At 37.2% G+C, this 25,213-nt stretch overlaps 1 protein-coding gene across 1 annotated transcript in view; it reads left to right on the forward strand.

Moving 5' to 3' along the window:
• Positions 1 to 25,213, forward strand: part of ergic53 (lectin, mannose binding protein ergic53) — a 199,172-nt gene that overhangs the window by 53,856 nt on the left and 120,103 nt on the right. The window contains exons 6-7 of the mRNA XM_089236553.1: positions 17,683 to 17,782; positions 19,129 to 19,252. Coding sequence (XP_089092679.1) covers positions 17,683 to 17,782; positions 19,129 to 19,252 — 224 coding nt within the window. The remainder of the gene's footprint in view (positions 1 to 17,682; positions 17,783 to 19,128; positions 19,253 to 25,213) is intronic.

Below are 25,213 nucleotides of genomic sequence, written 5' to 3' on the forward strand. Positions count from 1 at the left end.
TTTTTTTTTTCTTCAAGGAGGACCACTTGACCGGTTCAATATAGCTAATTTCCTCCCTCCCTTCATTGAACTACGATCAAAGGAGTCTTATCTTCCCTGGAGCATACCGTGTTACGTCAGCATAACTTGATTTCAAGGCGCTTGGAAAGAAAGCTCCTTGGTTAAAGAATCGTCGTTTTATGGAAAACCCGGTCGGAAAAAAAACTAGCATAAAAGGCTTATACTTACAACAAAGAATTTCCCCCCTACTACCATTCATTCTTATTTCCCCACGTGCTCACTCGTTCTTTTATTTTCATCTTATTTTAAAATTGATCCTTTATTTTATTTGTTTTGAAAAGTTTGTCCTAAGGGCCGAATTCCTTTCTTGGAGCATCGAGAAAGTTACATTTGTTGTTTGTTCTATCGTTACTTTTGTTAATTTTTTTAAATGTTATTTGAAATGACGATTTAAGAGAGCCTGTGTAGAAGCTAACTTACGCGCAGCGGGAGAATACCAAAGCGCGTATTAAAGACGCGTATTATTAATACGTATTAAGCGTATTAATACGCTTTGGAGAATACTCTTGTAGCTGGCCAAGGTTAAAGAAGCTCGCAGGTATTTTGAATTTACTTACAATAAAAAAAATTATCCGATTGAAAATCGCGATCTCTATCTACAAATAAAATTCGTGATCTAAAGGAGAACTATTTATGAAAAGATCACAGAATCCTGCAATTCAACATTTAATTTAACACAAGGGTTTCCAAATCAGATGAAAATTGGTCATCAATCTGATAAAAACTCAGTTAATGCATTCGAGCCGTAAATAGAGGCGGATTTAATGGTTGGCACACAGAGCGCGCCTTTGGCCCCTACTTTACATTTTTTTCCTAATTTAAAGGGCCTAATATTAATTTTTTTTATGCCCGGGCCGTCAACTGAACTTTATCCGCTTCTGGCCGACACTTTATTTAGAGCATCTTCACGATACTGATTGTTGACTTAATATCGACATCTTGTGTTCCATTCTTGGTGTTGTGTAAAAACATCACATTTTTAGACCTTGGAAGTTATTAAAACGTTTTTGTCTGGAGTCGCTATTATGACAGCAATAGGAGAGGGCGGGGGTCTGGTTCCACTGGTATTGAACGAGGAAAGGTGCCGAGTTTACTCTTTTTCTGTTAAAAAGAGTGGATACCGGCCCCGGGCGATTAGTAAATTTTCGTTCGTACTTGCGACCCGGGTTGCTACATACCGTGATCAGATCTAAATCTAAAACTGGGGGGAGCGGGGGGGGGCAATACCTTGGACGGCGTTTTTGATGGAATGGTATATTTCAGAAAATTCAATAAAAATTCCTTTGCAAAATTATCGAATTTCCGGTCAAGAATCAGTAAAATTGCGTTTCCCCTTCAGAAAAAACAATTGTATTACGGCCATGATAAATCGGGTGCCCCGGGTGGGGGCAAATTCTTTGTTTTTGTTCGTTGAAAATTACGGGAGGAGTCAGCGCTAACGTGGCGACTTTTTTTCGCGCTAAAATAGGTAACCCTGACAGCAGGGTATGTATATGTATAATATACATATAACAACAGTGCTCCCAACACACAGGGTCGGGGTACCCTGGGGGGATTGTACGTATACCTTCATGGGAAAGTTAAAAGTTTTCATTTCCAGGGTCCCTTGATGTATCTCATTGTTTTCTTGCTGCTTTAACGTTGAAAAATTTGCTATAGCGGAAGCACAAGAACAAGATATATCCAGTCTGGGGGCTCCAAAAAATTTGCGAAGTCGGTCACGGGTAGTTGCGTGGGTGGTCCTGGATTTTATTCGTCGGTAAAACGAATACAAATGAAAATTTTTCATGTCATTCGCACCGGGGGATGACCGACAAGCTTCCAAGTCGGGGCCCCATGTTTACAGGTTTCATTTTGGAGGCCCTGGATGAATCTCATTCTTTTCTGTTGTAGAATTTGCAACAGCGGAAGCCCGAAATAAAGCCAGTCTGGGGCCCCACTTAATGTATGCGAATTGGTGTCCCGGGTAATTGGTTGAGGCCCTCGATTTTATTCGTTGGTAAAACGAATACAAATGAAAATGTTTCATGGCAATCGCAGCAGGGGATGACCGACAAGCTTCCAAGTCGGGGGCCCATGTTTACAGGTTTCATTTTGGGGGCCCTGGATGAATCTCATTATTTCCTGTTGTAGAATTTGCAACAGCGGATGCCCGAGAGAAAGACAGTCTGGGGCCCCACTAACAGTATGCGAGTTGGTGTCCCGGGTAATTGGTAGGGGACCCTGGATTTTATTCGTTGGTAAAACGAATACAAATGAAAATTTTTCATGGCATTCTCACCGGGGGATAACCGACAAGCTTCCAAGTCGGGGGCCCCATGTGTACAGGTTTCATTTTGGGGGTCCTGGATGAATCTCATTCTTTTCTGTTGTAGAATTTGCAACAGCGGATGCCTGCGATAAAGACAGTCTAGGACCCCACTAAAAGTATGCGAATACAACGGGCAACTGATTGGGGCCCTAGCTTTTCTTCATTGGTAAAACGAATACAAATGAAAATTTTTCATGGCACTCGCAGTGGGGGATGACCGACAAGCTTCCAAGTCGGGGGCCCCATGTTTACAGGTTTCACTTTAGAGCTCTGGATGAATCTGATTCTTTTAGTTTTTTAACATTATACAATTTGCAACAGCGGAAGACCGAGATAAATCCAGTCTGGATTCCCCACTAAAAATCTGCGTATTGTGTTCCCGTTACTGGATGTGGGGCCCTGGATTTTATTCGTTGCAAAATTGAAAAAAATTAAAAATTTTCGTGGTCCCTTACAGGGGTGTGCCCGACAAGCTTCCAGGTCAGTGCTCCATGGGAATGTTGATAGATTCTAATTCGGGGCCTCTGGACGTATCTCATTGATTTTTGTTGTTTAACATTGTAAAATTTGCAACACATCGGTAGCCTGAGATATATCCATTGTGGGGCCCCACTAAAATTCAGCGAATTGAATCTGGGGCCCCAGTTTCTGGGGGGTGCTTGATGAATCTCATTTGTTTTTTGTTGCTTTATCATTATTTTTATTAAAATTCGCTTCTTCAGTAAGCTGGTGCTTTCACACGTCTCTTTCCATAGCTCGCTGATGAAGTGGGACGAAATAAACAAGATATGTTGTGAAGAGAAGTGGGGGGGGGGAGGGTTGGCTGCCAAAGGCGGCAGGGGGCAGAGCCCCTGTAGTTATATATATTTTTGTAATTTTTTATGTGCCCTTTGACAGCCGCTGTGGTGGTCGAGTGGTCATAGTGCCGGACTCGCATCGCGAGGATCCGGGTTCGAACCCCACCGGCGCCACAGTGGTGGTCGGCTGAAGTTGGTTTACTGTGGTTCCCAATTTCAAGGCGCGAATGCGAGCCGATCTCCCCGTTAAAAAGTCTACACACTCGGACTGTTAGGTGCACTCAATTTGTTCCAGACTCTGCCACGAAAGCTGGGCTGGAAGAGATCTCAGCAACGGGATAAGTCGAGTGGCGAAGCCCCTGGCGTTTATTCATTGTGCCCTTTGTCAGCCATCTTGAATTGACTACCGCAAAACGGTGATTCCTTGGCGCGAAAAAATGTCGCCACGTTAGTGTTTACGAGGTTCATGGGAAATTTACCGGGGAAGGCCGCGGAGTCTCTTTTTCTGTTTCCAGGGGTGGGAATTCTGCGTCACACTGCGCCAAAATTAACATCTTGCGCCATCCTGCTCCAATAGTGTATTTTCGTATTTTTCTGCGCCAAATAGCTAATTTTGCTTCAGTATGCCCGGAATTTCGGAAAGGACGCCAAAAAAATTTTGTACCTGCTTACCGCGAAACGATTCTTTCTAAGAGCGTGTTTTTTTAAACTGTACGCCTTATTTAAACTATCGGCCTTTCCATCACGAAACCCTGATAATATCCGTGATCGTGCAACTGAGGATGGTTAGCAGTGGTCTTTCAGCTTTAAAACGCAAATGCGAGTCAGTTGCCGTTTAAAAAAAAGTCGCCTCTGGAAGCAGTAGAAATTACTTTAGTCGATCGTCATTGCGTCAAATCCCGATGTTTCGTGAAAAAAAATTTTCATTCCGGGAGTAAAAAGTGAGTTTCCGCCAAATTACGAATGCTAATTTAGAAACTTTGCCGAATAACGAGTGTCAGATCGCCAAATAATTAGTACTTAATCGCCAAACGTCGTGTTGATTCTTCGGAAATTCTCTCCTATTTTGCAACAATTTCTTTCCAAGTATGAAAAAATTGAAAACTTATAGAAAATTTTTAGCCCATTTGAAGTGCTGCGGTTCCAGACAGACAATAGTGCCCTCAGTAAGCAAAAATCATCTTAAATAGACTGGTGTGAAAAATTTTATGACAGCCTCTCTTTCAAACAAGCTGTCAAAAGCCTGAAATACCAAAAACAAAAAACAAGCTGATAGAAAGATGTTTGATAGCAAAAGACAGTGTAGTTGTTTTATTTTGAAAAGGGGTGAGGGTTAACGAAAATATTCTTGTTAATTTCCCTGCTCCAATTTATAAATATCTGTTCTGAATCCTATATTTTGCTGCTCCAAAACTGCTCCGGATCCTGAATTTGCGGCTCCAAAACTGCTCAGAATCCTGAATTTTGCTGCTTCAAAGCTGCTCCGAAATGGACTTTGTCACTTCCCACCCCTGTGTTTCTGGGTAAAGGAGTAAATGTGTGTTTTTTGCAGGGGTGTATGTTGTGTGTAAAAAAAGAAAAATATATATTTTTACAAATTTTTCTCTCAAAAACCAAACAATTTCAAAACTGTTTTATTTTCTCCCTCACCCAAGGGCAGTATTATTTTGGTGCCCCCCCCCCTCCGCCTGTAAAATAGTAGACTCACCCACTTTTCCCAGTCCGGCCATAGGTGGAGATAGACTTGAAGGTCTTAGGGGTATGGCACGATGACAATTGATATACATCATATATATGTATACATCAGTAGGCCATTGACGCTGGGGGGAGGGTGGATTGCCCCTCCCTCAACGTATAATAATTAAAACAATTTAGTTAATTTAATAATTTAAATAATTTATTTATAATTCAGTAATTTAAGTAATTTTTTAATTTAATAATTTAAAATATTGTTAAAAATTTAATTTAATAGTTTTTAATCATTATAGTAAATTTCTTAAAATTTGTTGGAACGTATTATACAAACCTAGGTATTTAAATCAAATTTGTACTAGTTAAAAAAGTTTGAGTACATTTTGTATACTGTCATTCATAGCATAACATGAATGAAAAATCCACTGGAATGTAGATGGGACAAATTCTCTCTCATCAAATTTTGTGTTATTTCATTTGTTCCCCTTCTTTGAATGTGAAAACTTTTTCCCATTTTGAAGTTATTCTCTCACACATAGTTGTTGATAAATTTGATAAGTTATTCAAAACTTTTCTGGTTAGCAGAATGCGTTTGAGTTTCATTTAATTATTTTACACTATTATGTAAAATAAAAAGACATTTCAATGAGTTCTATTGAAATGCAAAGTTAAAACTAAATTCAATTTCAATTCATTGAATTTGGTAATAATCAAAATTCATTGTCCATTTGGTCTCTTTCTAAAAATATTTTGGTCACTATTTGGTCACTTTTTAAACATTTTGGTCACTATTTGCTCACTTTTTTAAACAATTTGGTCACTATTTTTGAGGCCATAATCCGTGCTGACCCCTGTATTTTTAAAATAATTTTAAAAATTTAAAAAGAAAAAATTAAAAATTTGTAATTAAATTTAAAAGTTAAAGTATTCAGTTAATTATATTCATAATGAATTACAGAATGGCTTATAATTTTGGTCCTGTCAGTGTTCGTTGTTGGCAGGTTTTATTATATAAAATTGTAAAGTATGGACAAAAGGCAGTTAAAGTTGCTATATCTACATCTCAGAAGGAAATGGAGGGATAGACATATATGTGGGTACATCCTATTGATGCACAGGGACCTTCATATGGTGTTTTTATATTTAAGTCAAATAATTAAAAAATTCCATGCAAAATCATCTTGAAAAAGTAGCCAAAGTTGTGGACTAATTTGACCCGCATCCGCGTCGTGTGAATAGCTCCAAATAACCTAATGTACGATACTTGTATGTGCGAATGTGGAGCCCACACGTAGGTTTTGACACATGCTGATGCCATCCGAACCCACATGAACACTTCAAAGGTGCGGGTGCATTCCACATCTTCTGAAATACTCTGTATATACCAATTGTTCAAACTTCTTCCGGACCTGCGTCCACATCTGCTCCGTGTGAAAGGGCCCTTTACCTTTATATGTTGAAGAATGATTTGAATTCAGTTACCTCTGTGTAATTTCCAAGGAAACTAATGTAAAAGTACACCGTTTGATTTTGTAAGGAGTGGTGGTGGCGGCAAAATATTAGCATCTGTCTGTAATGTGCTTTTCAATGGTGTATTACCGTGAAATGATATACAGTCGCCCCACTCCGTATTTGTGGTTTTTTTCCCTTTATTGGATTTTTTCCTCAGCAATCGTCATTTACATGTTTTGTTTATAAAATTTGAGTTGTGCCTGTTTAGGATGGCTCATTTGTCTAGTGCTACTGATAATGCTCCGAAAATAAAAATAAAAAATTAACAAAAATTATATATATTGACTATGTTTGGCGAAAGTAAGTCAGTTGCTGCTGTGGCTCACCACCAGATGATTTTCATGATATAGATCCCCTCTATATTACGTTCTTCACATGTAGAAAAATTGGTAGACGAAGTCTTGTCAACATACTCCAACATACTTGATGATATGAAGAAGAAACTGCAAACAGAAATTACAATGTTCTTTCAGAAAACATCACCAACAATCAATCGCTGCACCCTCGTTTATATTTCCTTATAATTTTGCGTTACCCTGCTCTTCTCATGATGTTCAATAAACAAGATAAACAAAAAATCTATAGTTTCAGTTATTTGCAATTTCCCATATTTTCCCCACCCCCAGAATGTAACCCCCACAAATACGGGGTAGGGGGTCGACTATAATTTAGAGCATAGTTTCCTAATCTTTTTTGGCCCATCACCACCCTTTAGAAAGTTTTTTCACCCATCGCCCCCAACGCAATCTAACCCATAGGATCCTATATTATACCTGTAGCTTTTACCGCCCCCTGGAACATTCCATCTCCCCCAAGGGGGCATTAACTCCCACGTTGGGAATCACTGATTTACTGATATTAGATGGTTTAGAATTATATATGCGTGTGACAGTGTACATGCATTTGGTCAGGGAAATTTTTGAATTTGGTCAGGGAAATGATCAAGCGGATTTTGCTGGGAACCCTGTAATTATGCAATTTCTTCACACAGTCTGGTGCCATTGCAGAGTCAGTGTCTCCAAATTTCTTAAAAGCATTATAGGTGCTCCGACTTTGAGGGTCAAGTTGTGTGGTGGCATACCCAGAATTTCCAAAGAATTCAGAAATTCTGCAGGATACAGAACTGTCTGCGTTGTGTCTGTAGCAGTGTCAACCAATTTGTAAGATGGGGAGTCTCCTGGAATAATTTTTCACACTGTGTTCACACTGTTATTTTTTGGTGCCAGAATCGCGCTCTCACAAAGCCACTTATGGTTTCATTGATTTTGTGATTTTTAAAAAGACTATGTTTGCAAGCTCTTGAACTGAATTTAACAACTGGCAAAATCCATTTGGGAACGTAATCAATCCAGTGCATGGGTCTACGGGAATTCTTCCATTGCCAAGTTTGATCAAGTGATGTGAAAATGATAGCAGCGCTGAGTCATTTTGCAGTTGAACTCGCATGTTGGGGGATAATGATAATTTTTTAACTTCGGTGCCAAAGTGTTGAGGATTTGAAGCAAGTATTGAGCTCATCAGCTGGCGTTGAACATTTTTATTCCCAACCAATAGAAATCTGTTTGTCGTCGTCGTTGTTCTTTGTTGTTAGTGACGTCATATGTCCAGCTTGTGCAGCGAATATTATTGAAATGCCTTTTAAGCATTTTTTAAATTGAAACTATACCTATACGATGGGCGGTTGAGGAAATAAAGGCCGCATTAGCACTTACAGGACACCCTATGTATAGGCAAGCAAAAATACCCGGTGCTTCCCGGGTTTTCTTCAGTTACTGGGAGGATTGGAATAATGACAAACCATTATAAAGGTATACACTGTTATACTGGCAACATTAAAGAAGTGACACACCATTGTAAAGGCATACACATGTCTGATATGCATTGTTAGGGAACGCCACGGTAACCAAAGTAAACATTCCAAAAGTGACTGTTGAGGCCCAGGAACCATTGTTGCCCATCTGTTTTTTTTCCCATTTCCGACATTTGCCCAGCTCTGATGAACTTTTAAAGTAGCCTACAGTTCTTTCCCGGTCTTGTTTGTTATCCCGGTCTTGATATGTAAAATCTGGCAACGATCAGTCTAAAACTGTAGATTTGTATAAAGAACAAACATACATGCTTTCACATCTATATATAAGATATGTAGCTAAAATGTAGCTACTATTTCAAGGCTAAGAACTCATTTCTTTTTGAGAAATTCATTCCGACCCACTATCTAAGCCATATATGGTAAATCCTTGGCCCACAGACCAAATGTCATAGCTGCCAAGTCTCCCGAATTTTTCAGGAATCTCCCGAATTTTAGCTTCATCGCTTGACCTCCCGAAAAGTTCTTAAATCTCCCGAATTTTTACAAAAATCCCTAATTGTCCCTAAAAATTCCCTACTTCATTAAAAAAAAATCCCCGCAAGCCTCTTTTTACGTCGTAAATGGGGAAATTCCCTTTTTAAGGAAGTTTTACAAACCCTCTGATGGTAACAAGAAAGTTGTTTGCCTTATCGTGCAGGGAAATGGCTTAGCAGCCAATAGTCCTGGATAATAATTGAAGATTATAGTGACGCGCATATGGTCAAAATTTCTTTTGTTGAAGTTACGTACGTGCGATATAACAAAGCATGAATAATGATAAGCAAAAACATATTTAATCAATTTTAAAGATACTTATTCCAATGAATTTCCTTTCATCAAACGTTCCAGAAGAGGGCCGACTTTTCCTTTTTGTACAAGTTGTGTTACGGACATGATCATCAGTCATGGAAAGACTGTAATCATTACTCGTGAAATGAAAAAAAGAAAGAAAAAAATCAAGCAAGTGTCTTAGTCAGTGTTCTTCAAACATTGACGGTGTTTTCCTTCATCTTCCGATAATTTTGGGGTCATTCGTGCAGAATGTTTGTTTGCAGCGTTTCTGAATGAACACAATATTTATTTTTACATCATTGAAGTTTTAGCCTCCAATTTCACTTGTTTTTTGCATAGGGATTTTATTCCCAACGGTTTAACTTCCATGTGTAAAATCCCTATTTTAATTTGACTTCAGTTTTTGAGTAGAGATTTTATTCCCTACGTTTTAACTTTTATGTTTGGAAAATCCCTATTTTATTTGGAAAAATCTCTATTGTATTTATTAGGGAGTGGTTTTAGCATAAAATACGGGTTTGCGCGAAAATCTCCCGAATTTTCATTTTCAAAAGTTGGCAGCTATGAAATGTGGTAGTGGGGGTTATCTGATCTGCCTGCCCCTCAAACCTAATTTTGTAAAAATTAACTAAGCGGCACATTTACGGATTGCTTAAGTGGGACCCGTGGCACATTCATGGGTCACTTCTACCTGCGACACAGTTCCAGAACACTTGAGTGATTCATGGCACATTTAAAGATCCCTTGAGTGACATGTGGCACAGTTTTAGAGCACTTAAGTGGTTTCTAAGCCATCCCAGTGCTGTTCTGCATCACTCAAGTTGCCCATGGCACATTTCCAGATCACTTAAGTGATCCGCGGCATAATTACAGATCACTCTGGTGAGGCATGGCATAGTTCCAGAGCACTGGAGTGATCCAGACACATTTCCAGATCACTTGGATCTGCTAAACATTTAAATATCACTAAAGTGGCTGTGTAGGGGAACTTAACAATAGGGAAAATGTTAGTTCATGTGCCCGCAAACTGGCAAACAGTTTTTCTAATTTTTAGCATACCAAGTAAGATGCCATTAAGAATATTTTATATTTTTATAGAGGGGGGGTTGATGACGTAAGCATGATCCAACCCCCCTCTTTGTCATCAAAAGTCAGCAACTCAGAAACACCCCCACCCCGCCATTGATGTTGACGTAATACTTGAATGATCCCATCAAAGTGTTCAAAATTTAATTTTATTCCCATATAAAGTATTTCAGTTGCTTAAAAATTAATAAGTTATACAGTAGCCAAAATTTCTTACTACATTTTCTAACGTTGGGGTATATTCTGATGGTATATAATAGCTGCCAAGTCTCCCGAATTTTAACTTCATCGCTCGACCTCCCGAAAAGTTCTTAAATCTCCCGAATTTTTACGAAAATTACAAAAATCCCAAATTGTCCCTAAACATTCCCTACTTCATTAAAAAAAATCCCCGCTTATGAAAACAATCCCTAAGAAATTTCTTGTGGGGCATGAAGCCTCTTTTTTTTCCCTTTAGAAATGACGTCACACGTCGTAAATGGGGAAATTCCCTTTTTAAGGAAGTTTTACAAACCCTCTGATGGTAACAAGAAAGTTGCTTGTCTTATCCTGCAGGGAAATGGCTTAGCAGCCAATAGTCCTGGATAATAATTGAAGATTATAGTGACGCGTATATGGTCAAAATTTCTTTTGTTGAAGTTACGTACGTGCGATATAACAAAGCATGAATACTGATAAGCAAAAACATATTTAATCAATTTTAAAGATACTTATTCCGATGAATTTCCTTTCATCAAACGTTCCAGAAGAGGGCCGACTTTTCCTTTTTGTACAAGTTGTGTTACGGACATAAACATCGGTCATGGAAAGACTGTCATCATCACTCGTGAAATGGAAAAAAAAACCATCAAGCAAGCGTTACAAAAAGTCAGTGTTCTTCAAAAATTGACGGTGTTTTCTTTCATCTTCCGATGATTTTGGGGTCATTCGCGCAGAATGTTTGTTCACAGAGTTTCTGATTGAACACAATATTTATTTTTATATCATTGAAGTTTTGGCCTCCAATTTCACTTGTTTTTTGCATAGGAATTTTATTCCCAAGGGTTTAACTTCCATGTGTGTAAAATCCCTATTTTAATTTGACTTCAGTTTTTGAGTAGGGATTTTATTCCCTACGCTTTAACTTTTATGTTTGGAAAATCCCTATTTTATTTGGAAAAATCCCTATTGTATTTATTAGGGAGTGGTTTTAGCATAAAATACGGGTTTGCGCGAAAATCTCCCGAATTTTCATTTTCAAAAGTTGGCAGCTATGGTATATCTTCAGTGCAAGTTCACGAATGAAGATTGCATCACACGATTTAATGGTGTATTAAAATCTCACACACTGTTTTCCCTTCATACAGAAGATAACAATAGTAGTGACCTCATTATCATGCTAGAGGGCACAGGTGGTCTTATATAATCAAACAAAGACACTAGCCCCTAAAAGACAAAGACTATGTATAGGTTCATTACCTAATTTTCGTTTTTTTTTTCCATGAGAAGCGCCAAATCTATTACATTGCCACCAGGCTTGTAATATCCTGGTATAATAGTGTTTGATATACAGTAAAACCTCGATAAGTCGTCACCTCAAGTTACGGAAAAGTTATGACTGCTTAAGCGGAGTGCCGTCAGTTTCAATATGCAATGTTGTGAAAATCGTGTAAATTTAAAATAATAATACACACGCATGATCGTGCGTAAAACTTGTTGGAGTCAGAAGGTATGAAACAGCGGTTGTAGAATAAACAAAAAAATGGGTTAATAGGGGGTACGGCCCCCTCTTACAGATATATAGGTCTCGCAGCGTGATTTCATACTTGAAATAAGGCAGTTTATCATTTCCTGTGGCAATTGGTCCCACTCGTTCAGCAACGCTGTTTTCATTCCCTGGATTGTTCCCGGAGGGGGGTTGCGAGTTGCAATTGCCCTCCCTAGAGCGTCCGAGACGTGCTCTATAGGGTTGAGGTCTGGACATCTGGCTGGCCAATCCATCCGGCGAATATCCTCACTCTCTAGAAAATGGTCGAGCAGAAGAGCTCTATGTGGCCTCGCGTTATCGTCCATTAAAATGAACTCAGGGCCAAGTGCACGACTGAAAAGGCGAACATAAGGCTCCAAGACCTCATCCCTATACCTCACATCAGTCAGTGCCTCTTTCAAAGACATGGAGAGGTGTGCGGCCATCCAACATGAAACCTCCTCCGCCATAATGGTCGATTTCGCGGACATTGGAGGTTAGGTAGTGGGTCCCTGGTTCTCTCCATATGAACATACTGTGAGAATCTGTGCTTAGGCTGAACCGGGACTCATCAGTGAAGAGAACGGTCACCCATTGATCCATACTCCAATCTCTATGCTCTCTGCACCATGATAAACGGACTCTCCTGTCCGTAGAAGTGAGCGGGACGCAAACAGCAGGTCCTCTTGCAAACAACCCTCTCTCATTAAGTCTTTTCGAAACAGTCACACTTGATACACGGGTTCCTGTGGCTGCATACAAGTCACGAGAGAGCTGAGAAGCTGTAGCACTCCTGTTACGCCTCGCTATAATCGACAAATGACGATCTTCTCTGGCCGTCGTGGCTCTTGGGTGACCTTGCCCAGGCTTTCTCTTGATGGATCCGGTATCCTGGAACTGTTTCCATAAGTTAGACACGACGCTGGGCGTTAAATTGAACTCTCTACAAATCTGGACTTGAGATTGGCCTGCTTCTAGCCTCCCCACAATTTGCCACCTCATTCCATCATCTAAACGTTGGTGGTTACTCATTTTTACTGTTACAATTTGAAATGAACTGATTGCTGCAAAATAACACCAAGAAATTAGCAGAGGTGTGCTAGCGAACGAAATGCGTCTTAACTTACGCGTGCTTATAAAGCCTGTTTCTCTACTGGCTCCATCTACACACACGTGTACGCTTCCTTATTTGACGTACAAGATTTGCATTTTTGTCCAGAAGCAGTGGTTTTACATTCAGTTCAGTTCATGAAATTTGATAAAATATGCAAATTCTCTTAATTTATTTCACCAGTGTATATAATATTTCATCATGTATATATATTGTTTGTAATTGCATTTTTAATTGGGTTGCTATATTTTTGAAATATGACATCCATATTTATTATGGGCATCTTTTTCTCATCCACCTTGTTGGGCATTTTGCCTGTTGTGGCTTTGTATTTGATTTTTGGGCAAAATGAGGAAAATTGAATTTCCTTTTTCCACAACCTCAAAATATGTAACTCAAACATGTATGTACATCCTTTATGTGTACATCTTACATTATGTCTGATTATAAATTTTTGATGCATGTTAAACTATGTATTTGATTAATAAAATTGACCATACAATAAAGGAATAATCATTCACTTACAGCCCAGGCGGGTTTTTTCAGGCAAAATGGGAGGAAAATTTAATTTGTGATGGTTGGTGTGGTGTATATGGAGCAATGAACATTCAAAATTACTTCATTCTACATTAATACAGAATAACTGTTCATTAACATGCAAAACCGACAACCCTTCGTCATGAAGGTTAAAATCAAACTCCTCAAGAATGTCTTAGTCTCTCGATACAACTTAAACCTCATGTGTCTCGTGAATAAAAACATTAGGCCTACTGTATATCCTTGTCAACAGCTTGAATGTTACAAATATACTTTTTCCACACCCTCAGAATATGTAACTTGAAATGTATGTACATCCTTTATGTGTACATCTTATGTCTAAATATACATGTTTTGGTGCATATTAAACTATGGAATTGATAAATAAAATTGACCATATAATAAGGGAATAATTGTTCACACACAAATGCTTCTACATAATTGTATCTGCACCTTGAGTTGTATGCAAGAAGATTGCTTGTGGTAAAATGAATGGATTTGGGTAATGAAAATTCTGAGAAATCAGGGGAGGGTGTTGCAATTTTTTCCTCCAAATTTTTCAAACCCAGAAGAAAATGTACCCAAAAGTGTCCTGATCCATCAAAAATAAAACTTATAGCTACGTAACCAGAACCCCATAGTTTTTTTTTTAAATCAAACTTAAATTTCCAGGAGCTAAAGTCACATGCTTCTCTTTTTCTTGAATTCCTTACAAGAATATCCCCTGCTTCATTAAATTAAATTCTGAAATATTTTTAAAGGAGCAACAATAATTAAAAAATGATCTGGCTAAGATGAGGAGATAGCTGTCATTCTGAGGATTCATTACTCTGGAGGTGTTTTCCACTTGTCCAAATTAGCGATTTTTGGGAACTTAAAACTACAGAATAACTTGAATTATCATTAAATACAAATGTCAATAACATTGTATATTAATATCACTTTATACAAGACAATCTGTTATGTATAGTGGTAGACCTACAGAATACCTTCATCTGGCTGACGATTTTAACAGGCTAATTTTCCGGGTTTGGTTTATAATAATGAGCATCTTGAAAAATCAAGCTAAGGCTTATTTTCTGGTTAGGTCTTAGTTTCGAAGAAAAACTATGCTTTTTGTTCTGTTTCACTTGAATGTGTTCATTACCAATGTTCAATTCAAGAATTCCACAAAGTTATTTTGTTTTCTTTATGAGATAATGTTATTTTTGGCTCTTGATATTTCAGTTATGAAAGTCTGATGTACCTGTATAAAACTTGCGACAATCAGCTTTTAATATATCATAGACAACACGTTATATTGAATCAGCATTCTGCTCCGCACTTGGCGACTGTTGGCCACAGTCTTTGGTGTGCCGCTGCACACTCCCCACCCCCAGTAGCGTACTTACGGTTGGAAACGGTCCAGGAAATGGACAGTTCATCTGGAACCTGTTTTTCTTGTCTGAGAAACGGGAGGTTTAGGCAAAGTAATTCTTGTTGATGACGGACTAGAATCGTTCACGTCTGAAGCCAGGTTTCAGTCTGTCCACGTTTTTTTCCACGGACATCGATGTCGAATGTCTTTTCACGTCATTGGATCAATTAAATGGTCTGTCAGATGTAGCTTGAAGCGGCTTCCGCACTCCATCATGCGGAATGGATATGTGTGAGTAGTCCTTTAGATGAGGGTGGATGAAAATACTTTGTGGTCCATGAGAGGATGTTGGTCACGGTCGTAATTTTGAAAAATGTTCTTTGGTAGTCTCAAGTTCTTTTGATGATGTTTCCCTCGGAGTGGGATAGAATATTTCTTAGGGAAGTGTGAGACTAGTGCCGTATATCAATTCTGCGGTGGTAGCTTTCAGATCTTTAAAGACGCTATGGAAACCGAGTAATATGGTGGGCAAGGCAGTACACCAGTACTCTGTGTTATATGCCTTGATGGCAGCTTTTATTTGTCTGTGTAGCTCCTCTGCGAGGGCATTTGCTTGCGGGTGATATGGTGAGGACCGTATTCATTGAATTCCTAGTACTATTGCCAGTGCGGGAGCTCTCGAATCGACGGCCTTGATATGTTGTGATCTTGGATGGCACCCCGAAGTGAGATATCGATGATGAGAAGATGGTGCGAGCTGATGTCTGGAATTGGGACCGCCTTCAGCCAATGTGTGAACCTGTCGATCATAGTTAGACAATAGGCATTGCCACCAGGAGGAGGAAGAGGACCAATGATATCAAGATGGATGTGATCAAATCGCTCAGTTTGGTCAGGAAATAAACCAAATGGGGTTTTCGTGTCATGTTATTTTGGATTTTTGACAAGATATACATTGTCTGGACCAGTTATTACAATCTTTATTTAATGAAGACCAAATGAAGTTAGTCCAAATCAATTTAGTTGTAGCTTTAATTCCTTGATGGGAAATATGAATGGTCTCGAAAATCTGCTTCAGTAATTTTTCTGGTATATATGGTCTAGCTGCGCCAGTGGAGAGATCACAAAATAGTGAAGTATTTGAGTCTGTGGCAAAATCACTTTTTTGAGCTGTAATCATTGTGTATTTTGTAAAAGATCAGTTAAAGTTTTGTCGCATTCTTGTGCATTGAAATTTTGTTATAGTCAGTAGGATTGGGCATTGAAATTGATGCAATGCGGGAGAGAGCATCTGCAGGTATGTTTTCACTACCCCGGATATAGTGTATGTCAGTAGTGAATTGGGCAATAAAATCTAATTGCCTGCATTGATGAGGAGAAGCCTTGTCTAATTTTTGTCTGAAGGCATATGTCAATGGGCTATGGTCCTTGAGTAAAGAAAAGTCCCTAGCTTCTAACATATCCCAAAACTGCGTTATAGAAGCATATGCAGCCGGCAACCCATGGTCGTACGCTCTGTAGTTGCGTTCTGCGGGAGATAATTTCGTAGAGAAGAATGCAAGAGGCTGAAGCTCGTTGTCAACCACCTGAAACAGTGCAACGCTAATGGCAAAAGCGAACCTGAAACAGTGCAACGCTAATGGCAAAAGCGAATGCAACTGTTGGAAGTATGAGTTTGGCATCAGGTTTTGGATGTGCTAAAAGGGTTGTATTGGACAATAGTGTTTTGGAATTTTGAAATTTCTTATTTGCTATGTCAGTCCATGGAATTTCTCTGTTATAGTTTTTTTTCAACATTTTCAATTAATTATTCAGTGTAGTTTGTGTATGTGCTGCTTTCAGCACCATTGATGCCATTAGGATCAGGGTAGGACCTTTTTGTAATCGCTCTATTTTGTTTGGTCAGGATAACAAATATTTTGGTCGCCATTGCGACAATCAGCTTTTAATGTATCATAGACAACACAACATATTGAATCAGCATTCTGCTCCGGTTTGTAGAGTCATAAACATAGACTCGTGCCGTCTCCGCACTTGGCGACTGTTGGCCACAGTCTTTGGTGAGCTGCCACAAACTTATGAAAAGTAATGCAAACATGTTTTGAACGAAAATTCAGCTTACATACATTGATTTTACTTCTTCACAGATTCTTCAATTTATTTATACAAGGATTTGTGTGTGTGTGAAAAATTATTGTGTATTATAAATAAGGAATAATTTCTGTGGATATGCTTATCACATATTACGTATCGGGTATATTTGTTAAATTGAGGTCCATGGTTACATTTTCTGCTTGCAGTTTCGTGTAACATTTAAATATGTGAATCTCGTTCCTAAATATTTACATAAAAAAAGGGGTATGCAGCAATTTTTGGAATACATCAACTAACCTCAAAATAAAATTTCAACCTTAAAGCAACACATTCTCTTCGAAAACAAACAATTTCCCCCAAAAAACCAGAGTTTTTTAGCTTAAAAAACCCATCGGGGTGGGGGGAAATGGGTATCTACCCGGAGAGCAAATTTGACAACCCTGCCAGAAAGTCCCTGAAAAGTCACAGAATTTTGCTTTTTGTATTTGGTAGACACCCCTGATTACCTTATCCAGTTGTTTGTTGTATATTTTGTGGAAAGAATGTTTGTTGTAGAAATTTGCATGCAAAGGGATATAGTATGGCCATAATTTTTCAATTTAGTTAGTAGTAAAAAGCTTAAATAAAAGATTTCACTGAGTTGAGAAGATAAACTAAGTGTGGTGAGCTTAGTTCCAACAATTGGATATGTTTGACTGCAGCTGTTTTTGTTAGTATTTCTACTTCACATGCTGTAATAAAAATGTATCCCATTTCAGTGACGGATCAAATCAACAGATATCTGGATGCCAAAGGGATTTCCGAAATAAACCTTTTCCAGTGAGGGCTAAAATTGAATACTATAAAAATGTTTTGATGGTGAGTATTTTTTTTTCATATTATTAGTTTCAGAATACGTTTCTTTAATAATTTTCAGTTGATAAAAAAACACAAGTGATTGCATTGGTCATATTTGTTATAAAAGTTAGTGAACAAAAAGGAGTATGAATGAGAAAATTTCCTCAGTTAAATAAAAAATTATTTTCTTCAATAAAACAAATATGTGAAGTCTTTCATTCAGTAGTACTATTACAACATGTGGAATAAATTACAAATACATATTTATGAAGATATTGTACTGTAGTTTTCATATAATAAAAAATACACACAACCTGCGTGGCATTATCACTATTCTTCACCAAAACACAGGTGGGGACGAGGAGAAAGGGCAGTCGCGCCTTTCTTCACTATAATCTTTGTAGCAGGAGAAGAAGGGGGATTACCCCTCCCACATTCATTGAGCATGTATTCATTTCTGTTCTAAAATTGCTACCAAAATTGAACTTAATTACCACCAAAATTACTTACCCACCTTGCTTTATAGATTCAGTTTATTAATTTTTTGGCTGTTCATGAATTTAATTACATAGTTCCATTAGCAAAATCTTTCACAAAATGGGTATTTTTACACTATGCTTTTTTCCTGGCCATGTCCTTGTCTACAAACATTTTTTATATATGCATATTGCAGAAATAATTAGTTATAATACTTGTCATCCACCAGTATCTGGTGCAAGATATCCATAGCAGTTTTGTTGCTGTTTTTGTGACCAATTCTTTTTTTGTTTTGATGCATGAAGCAGTTCACTATATTGAGACTGTTTTGTCAAATTACAAAACTTCAGAGAAGAGTTCTTCAATAATGAAGATCCACACTGCAACTTTCTTCCCTTTTCCAATTTTTTTCTTATTTTTGTTTCCTATTTTGTTTTTTCTTATTTTTGTTTCCCATTTTGTTTTTTCTCTACTCTTTACTTCATTATGTATATCTACATACCTTGGTAATAGTGTTTTCATAGGCTAAACCATTCAATCTGTAGAAAGTAGTATTAATTTATTGTAATGTCTCTGATGTGCAAATAGAGTTTATGGATGGGGGTGGGGGACAGTTGTTTCCCTCTAGTTGGAAAAAAACGTTAAAATTAGAGGTAAAAAATTTTTGGATTTTGGTTGCAATGTTTCAGAGTTTCTACCGCACATTCTAAAAAATTACCTAGTAGATTTAAGCTCTATTGTAAGTTTAATGAATGTTCCTCATAGCAGAAATTAATATTTCTGCAGTGAGTAAGTAAAATTTTGTAATTTTTCTCGTGGAGAATGATCTCAACAATTTTTCGCTTTTAGCTTAGCTTCGATTTGAAAAGTATTTCTGTTTTGTATTTCAGGTATTGTTTCATAATGGTAATTCTAATAATGATGATGATTATGAATTATGTATCAGAGCAGAAAATGTTTATTTGCCTCAACATGGATACTTTGGCTTGTCTGCTGCCACTGGTGGTTTGGCGGGTATGTAAATTTCCTTTTCATTGGTAATGAAGGGAAAGTTATTGTATATTATGAAATAAAAATTTATATAAATTATAAAAATAAATTTAATATAATATATCCTATAATATATCAGTGAAAATTTTGTGCTGAGCCATTTGAAAATTGAATATTTATATACAGGGTGCATAGCAAACAGGGGATATGGCATTTTACTTTCAATCTGTTGATCCTAGAGGCTTACCTCCTATTGGAAAAAGTTTCCAAATAATGTGTAATATGTCACTCGTTTCAATGGGGTTGTATAGTTATGAAAATAAAATAACTTTTTATACAGTCCCTGCGTGACCCAGAACACAATAAGAAAGTCGTTGCCCTGTCACTCCTGATGCGAACTAAAAAAAAAATTGATTTTTCACAGTGCAATGTTCACTGAGACATTCAAATTTGAAGCACAGATGAAAGGGAGGGGGAAATAGCCGTGAATGCAGGAAAATTGTTATATCTGCATTTAATGCTATTTTTTCCCAACTTTCCTCTGTTTTTCAAATTCTCAATATCTCAGTGAATATTGCATTTAAAAACATGGAATTTTTCTTGGTATCAGGAAAAACAGGGCAACAACTTTCTAATTGGGTTCAGGGGCATACTGGGTCTGTATAAAAAAAAGTCAATTTTTATTTTGTTTCAATAACTATACAACCCCCTGAAACATAAGTGACATATCTGAGTACTAAATGTTACTTGAATACTTTTTTAATTGGAAGTATACCTCTAGGATCAACGTTTCACCAGTAGAATTCCATACCCCTCCCCCTTCCCGTTTGCTAATGCGACATTTATCTCATCAGCTGTTCTTTGTAGTGGTATTGCTTCAAAATGAATCAAACTGTGTTCAGGAATCACTGTACTAGTTTCAAAAGTGAAAATACAGTCTGTCACAAAATCTAAAGTCTTACATTTTTTACGGTACCCCTGTTCTCTAATTTCGAGTTAGAAAAATGTTGGCTGCAAAAAAATATTCAGAATGTAAAAAGTCAGGTATTTTTACAAAATGTATTGATTGAGATACAAGAGGCCAAAATCATGTACTTCTCCACTTTCCACCACCTAAATGTCATAACTTTTGGAGCTTTAAAGGGCCATCTCTAGAAAAATTGAGAAAATATTGTGACGTTTTTCAAAAAATTAATGTTTTAATGAAAATTAATAAGTTTATTTTTAATCTTGGAAAGTCTAATAATAATTTCCAAACAAATTAAGCAATATTAATTTTAAAGTAATTAATTAGTTTGTGTTTTTGAATGTGTTTTGTTTCATCCTTCTTGTTAAAACACATTTTTTCCTTCTGGATGCACCACTACAAAGTCATCTACCAGGCTTATGACCTATGGAAAATTCAAGAAGGAAATAAAACGTTCACTCATCAAATTATGGTGATTTTTATTGGTCGGCACGAATCAAAATTGTACTATAGAGAATAAAACTGGGATTTTTAAAATCTATGAATTGTTTATGTTTCATCTATCTGCAAGTTTCCTGACAGAGAGCTAAAAATGAGCAAATGTTATACCTATGAGATGAATACTGTGAAATGGTTTAAATGTCCGGTTAGTGTAACTGAAATAGACGAATGGCTGCAAGGAACTATGCAACAAAGTTTTGTGGTTTAAAACATTTATTTCATGCACAATTTCACGAGTGGTGCAGTGTTTGCACAAAACTGGAAGTTTTGAAAATTGTCCTTGATCAGGCTGAGCAAAAGGTTCCGCAGTTATTACATATCAGGATGTTATAGCATATGCCCTTACCTATCCTCAGTCAAGTGTCAGACATATTAGTGAGGAATGTGGTCTCTCAAAATCAAGAGTTAAGAATATGTTAAATTCAGGAGGCTTACACCCATTTAATCCTATGTAGGTACAGAATTTCATGCCTGGGATAAAGTTCATCGTTTAGACGTCATTCATTTCATTCAAAATGTAGTTGCAGAAGACACATTATTTGTAAACAATATTTTGTAGTCAGTTGAGTGTCAATTTAGGCGAGGTGGCATTGTTAATCAGCATAAGTCACTTCTATCTCTGGATAACCATCACGTGATCTAATAGGCACCAAGTTTATTGGTCAGTGGATGTTTGTTTGGTGTGGGTTATGGAGATATACTTCGATAGCACTATTCATGTATGATGATACTGTGAATTTGACAAAGCACTTCAATATTTGAAGTAAACCTGTTTCAGACTTTATCAATGCAAATATATCATTAAATGATTTATTGTAGATCCAGTTCCCACACAATGGCGCCCCTGTCCATAAATCCTATCCTTCATACAAAGGACTTTATACATGTTCCAGAACAAGATCAAAGGATATGGAGGTCCAACAAGTGGCCTCCACAATCACTTTTGAAGTATTTAGACCTTTTTTGTGAAGCTACTAGAAAAACGGTGTCTATGAAATCAAATTGAAAAGTCAGACTGATCTGCTTGATTGCATTTTGATAACCTCTTCATCGATACCAGGAACAATGTTGTGCAACTTTCAACTTATAAGTAGAATTCATTTCAAGGGTACATCGTTGCATAGAGACTAACTGTGAGCATTTTCAGCAACTTATGCAGTAACACCCATACAGAAGTATTATTAATTTCTTTTTTTGCAGATTTGTGTTTTGTTTATTAGCTGTGATTTTGCATTTCAATTGTTTTATTTGGTATCCTGAATTTAACTGATCAAATGGGCTTTTTTCAGTTTTATATTTACAAGAGATAAATGTCTACTATTATCTTTGTTTTTTTTATGATGCAAACTGCACTTTTTGCTGTTGAAAATGTCAGATCTACATATATACCCTAATTCCTTTTGCTTCCAGTCTCAGTTTGAACTTTTTGCATTTTGAATATTTTTGAAGCTAACATTTCTCTAATTAGAAATTAGAGAACGTGGGACCATATAATAACTGGTAGTGTGATTACTGAACACATTTTGAGCATTTTTCAAATTGAAACTATATTTCTACAACAAACAGTTGATGAGATAAAAGCTGCATTAGAATTTACAGGACACCCTGTATGACTCCATAGCTGATAAAAAAAAATTTACCTATCCGGGGGACATGCAGATCCATAAGCAGATACAGCCTCTTTGAAGGAGGGATTTTCCACCTTCAGACCCATGCTAGTAATATAATTTTTTGAGAAACAGACATCTCTTCTCCCCCCCCCCCCCATCCCGTATCCACCTGTGTGAATTCAGGGAAATGTCAGGAAGGGTGATTTATTGCTTAGATTGTTTGGATCATTCTGCATTTCATAGGACAGATCAATTTTTCTCATACTATTCTGTTCTTGGGAGAGGCGATTGCCTCTCTGTGGATCCGCTCCTGCTCTATTATGAGACTGCATGTTTTTCAAATAATTTTACTGCAAATTAAATTTTTTTTCCTGAACTACATCTGTTTCGAAATTTCTCTTGAACATCAACACAGTACTTACGTAACATGAGAATTTAAGTGTTTGGCATTTTTACTTCAAAATATGAATGATGGATAGTAGCCCCAGTATAACACTAAACAATCATAACTCTAGGAATGTAAATACGTTAGGGCTACGCATACACACACAAACATGTTCCTGCATCTACCAGTTTGTTAGAAATTCCATATTTATGAGGTTCATATATGGTAAAGTAGCAGTAATTTTTCATTGCTTGTGTGTACAATTAGTACTTCAAGATATAGACAAAGAAATCTATTCTAACTGATCAGTTTTCTTTCCGATGCATCCCAATAAATTAGTGATCTCTCACTTGCACGTTTCTCTCAATTATAAGATGATTTTCTGCACTCCCGGTCAGAGATTCATGTAAATAATGCTGTTCACACTTATATGCCTCTTTCACTTATGCACCTTTTTTTCTTGTTCCCTTGCACCAACATATAAGTGAGAGATCACTATTTTCTAATAAGTATTTTTTCCCCAAAACGTTATCAGTATTAATAAGGGCAGTGTTGGAATAGTTAAATAAAAGTCGCTGGTCTACCAGACCAGTTAATATGCGAACCGGCTGCTGCACAGACAGTTCCTCTAAACAAAAACTATTCTAAATAATGATAATCTATTTTCCCAAATATCTTATCATTTAGAAGAGTGATATACCATTAAGGAGTCCAAAAAGCCATACAAAACAACTAGGATTGCAGTCAAAACTTATTATACCACCACTATTGATTCTGTGACTTTATCAATTAACAAGTGTGGAGGTTCAACTCTAGAAGGACTGATACTGGAGGTTGATTTTAAGAATCGAATCTGGATTTTCATGAGTTTTTTCATGTTTAAATGTAGATATGAGTGTAGGTGAACAATAGAATTTAAAAACTTAAATTCTATTTAAATTTTCAAATAAATTTGATAAAATTTTATTTTTGCTCCAATGGCACACGTGTATCTACAGCAGGGTTTCCCAACTGGTGTTCTGTGGAACCCTAGGGTTCTGTGAGAGCATTTTTGGGGTTCCGTGGAATCAGAAGTGGTGAAACCCCAAAAATCCTGGAACCCTGATAGCTTCAAAAATTTTCTTGTTACTATTTCACCGGAAGCAATTTTTTTATTTTTGTTGAGAACGTGTACTCTAAAAAAATTTGGAATAATTTGACCTGTAAGAGACAAACAATATTCGTGTTGGCTCCTCTCTTCTTATTCTCCCACACAAGTCCTTCAGACAACAAGAGACTCAAGACCTACATGTAGATTTTATGACTAGTTTCTCCAACACTTTTTATAACCTCTCCTTAAACATTAAAAAGGAGCGCCAAGATGTGTGCTTGCCTCAGCTGACTAAAAGCATATAGTTGCGGCCCTGATACCGTATCTTGTCAGCAATCAGTCAATCATTAAAGTTTAGGGCTTTTTTTGAAGGTGACAATATATAATGATCAATTATTATAGCCACACATTTTTGTAATCTACAGTTACATCGATTCAATGTATAGAAATGATAATTTCTCAAGCATTTAGAGTTTCAGTTGAAGTGAAAACATCGAGTAATTAAAGTTTTTGAGACTCAAAAATGTCCTGTTGTCTCCTTTCTTGTTCCCGACCTCAACTGTAAGGGGACTCTGTCATTTGAACCACGTGAGAAAAACCACCACCCATCGGAACCACGTGAGAAAAACCACCACCCGTCGGAAAAACTCAAGAAAGGCACTGTCATTAAACAACATTTTTTTTATTCCAATCATTCTTTTGTTTAATGTTGAAGTAAAAACGTAAGGGAAATTTTCCGCGAGTGACCATCATTGTATGTTGGCGAGTTCACCGAAAATTTCAAGATTCCGCACTTCAGTAACACATAATCTCTCTCAATGTCCAATCAGTGCTGGTTATATAACATCACCTGACAAGCAAACATTTAGCATGCTCCAGGAAAAAAACCCTATATGGTGAATTGCTAAAACCTGACTCTCTTTTCACTCCATGTTTTATGTTTTTGTTCAAGTTAAAACTTTTTGCTCCTCTGAGACCACAATTTTAGTTTGTGCTCTCTTGCATCAGAGGAAGTGATCTAGCGATTTTAGGTCATTTTCGCTGTGTTCTTACTTGTGTGAAGCTTGTCTTGTTTACTCTGCAGAAGTGAAGGAATAAATAGTAGTAAATAAATAATTTTGTTCATATTTACTATAGCTGGTGTTGGTTTGGAACCCTGGACCGGGAGGGGTCTAGGTCAATTCGTCGCGCTCAACTTGTCGCGGGACAATTCGTCGTGCTACAAACTCATCGCGGTACAAATTTGCAGCAGGCTCATTTCGTCGCGGTACAAATTTGTCGCAAGCTCATTTCGTCACGGTACAAATTTGTCGCAGGCTTATTTCGTCGCAGTACAAATTTGTCGCAGGCTCATTTCATCGCGGTACAAATTTGAATTGCTTTAAAATTCATATGTTTGTTGTGATCTTATAAATAGGGTAGTTGCTTTAGG

Source organism: Pholcus phalangioides, unplaced genomic scaffold (assembly GCF_987345545.1).
Source record: "Pholcus phalangioides strain wild (caught in Gottingen) unplaced genomic scaffold, Ppha-v1.0 ptg000009l_1, whole genome shotgun sequence".
NCBI lineage: Eukaryota > Metazoa > Arthropoda > Arachnida > Araneae > Pholcidae > Pholcus > Pholcus phalangioides.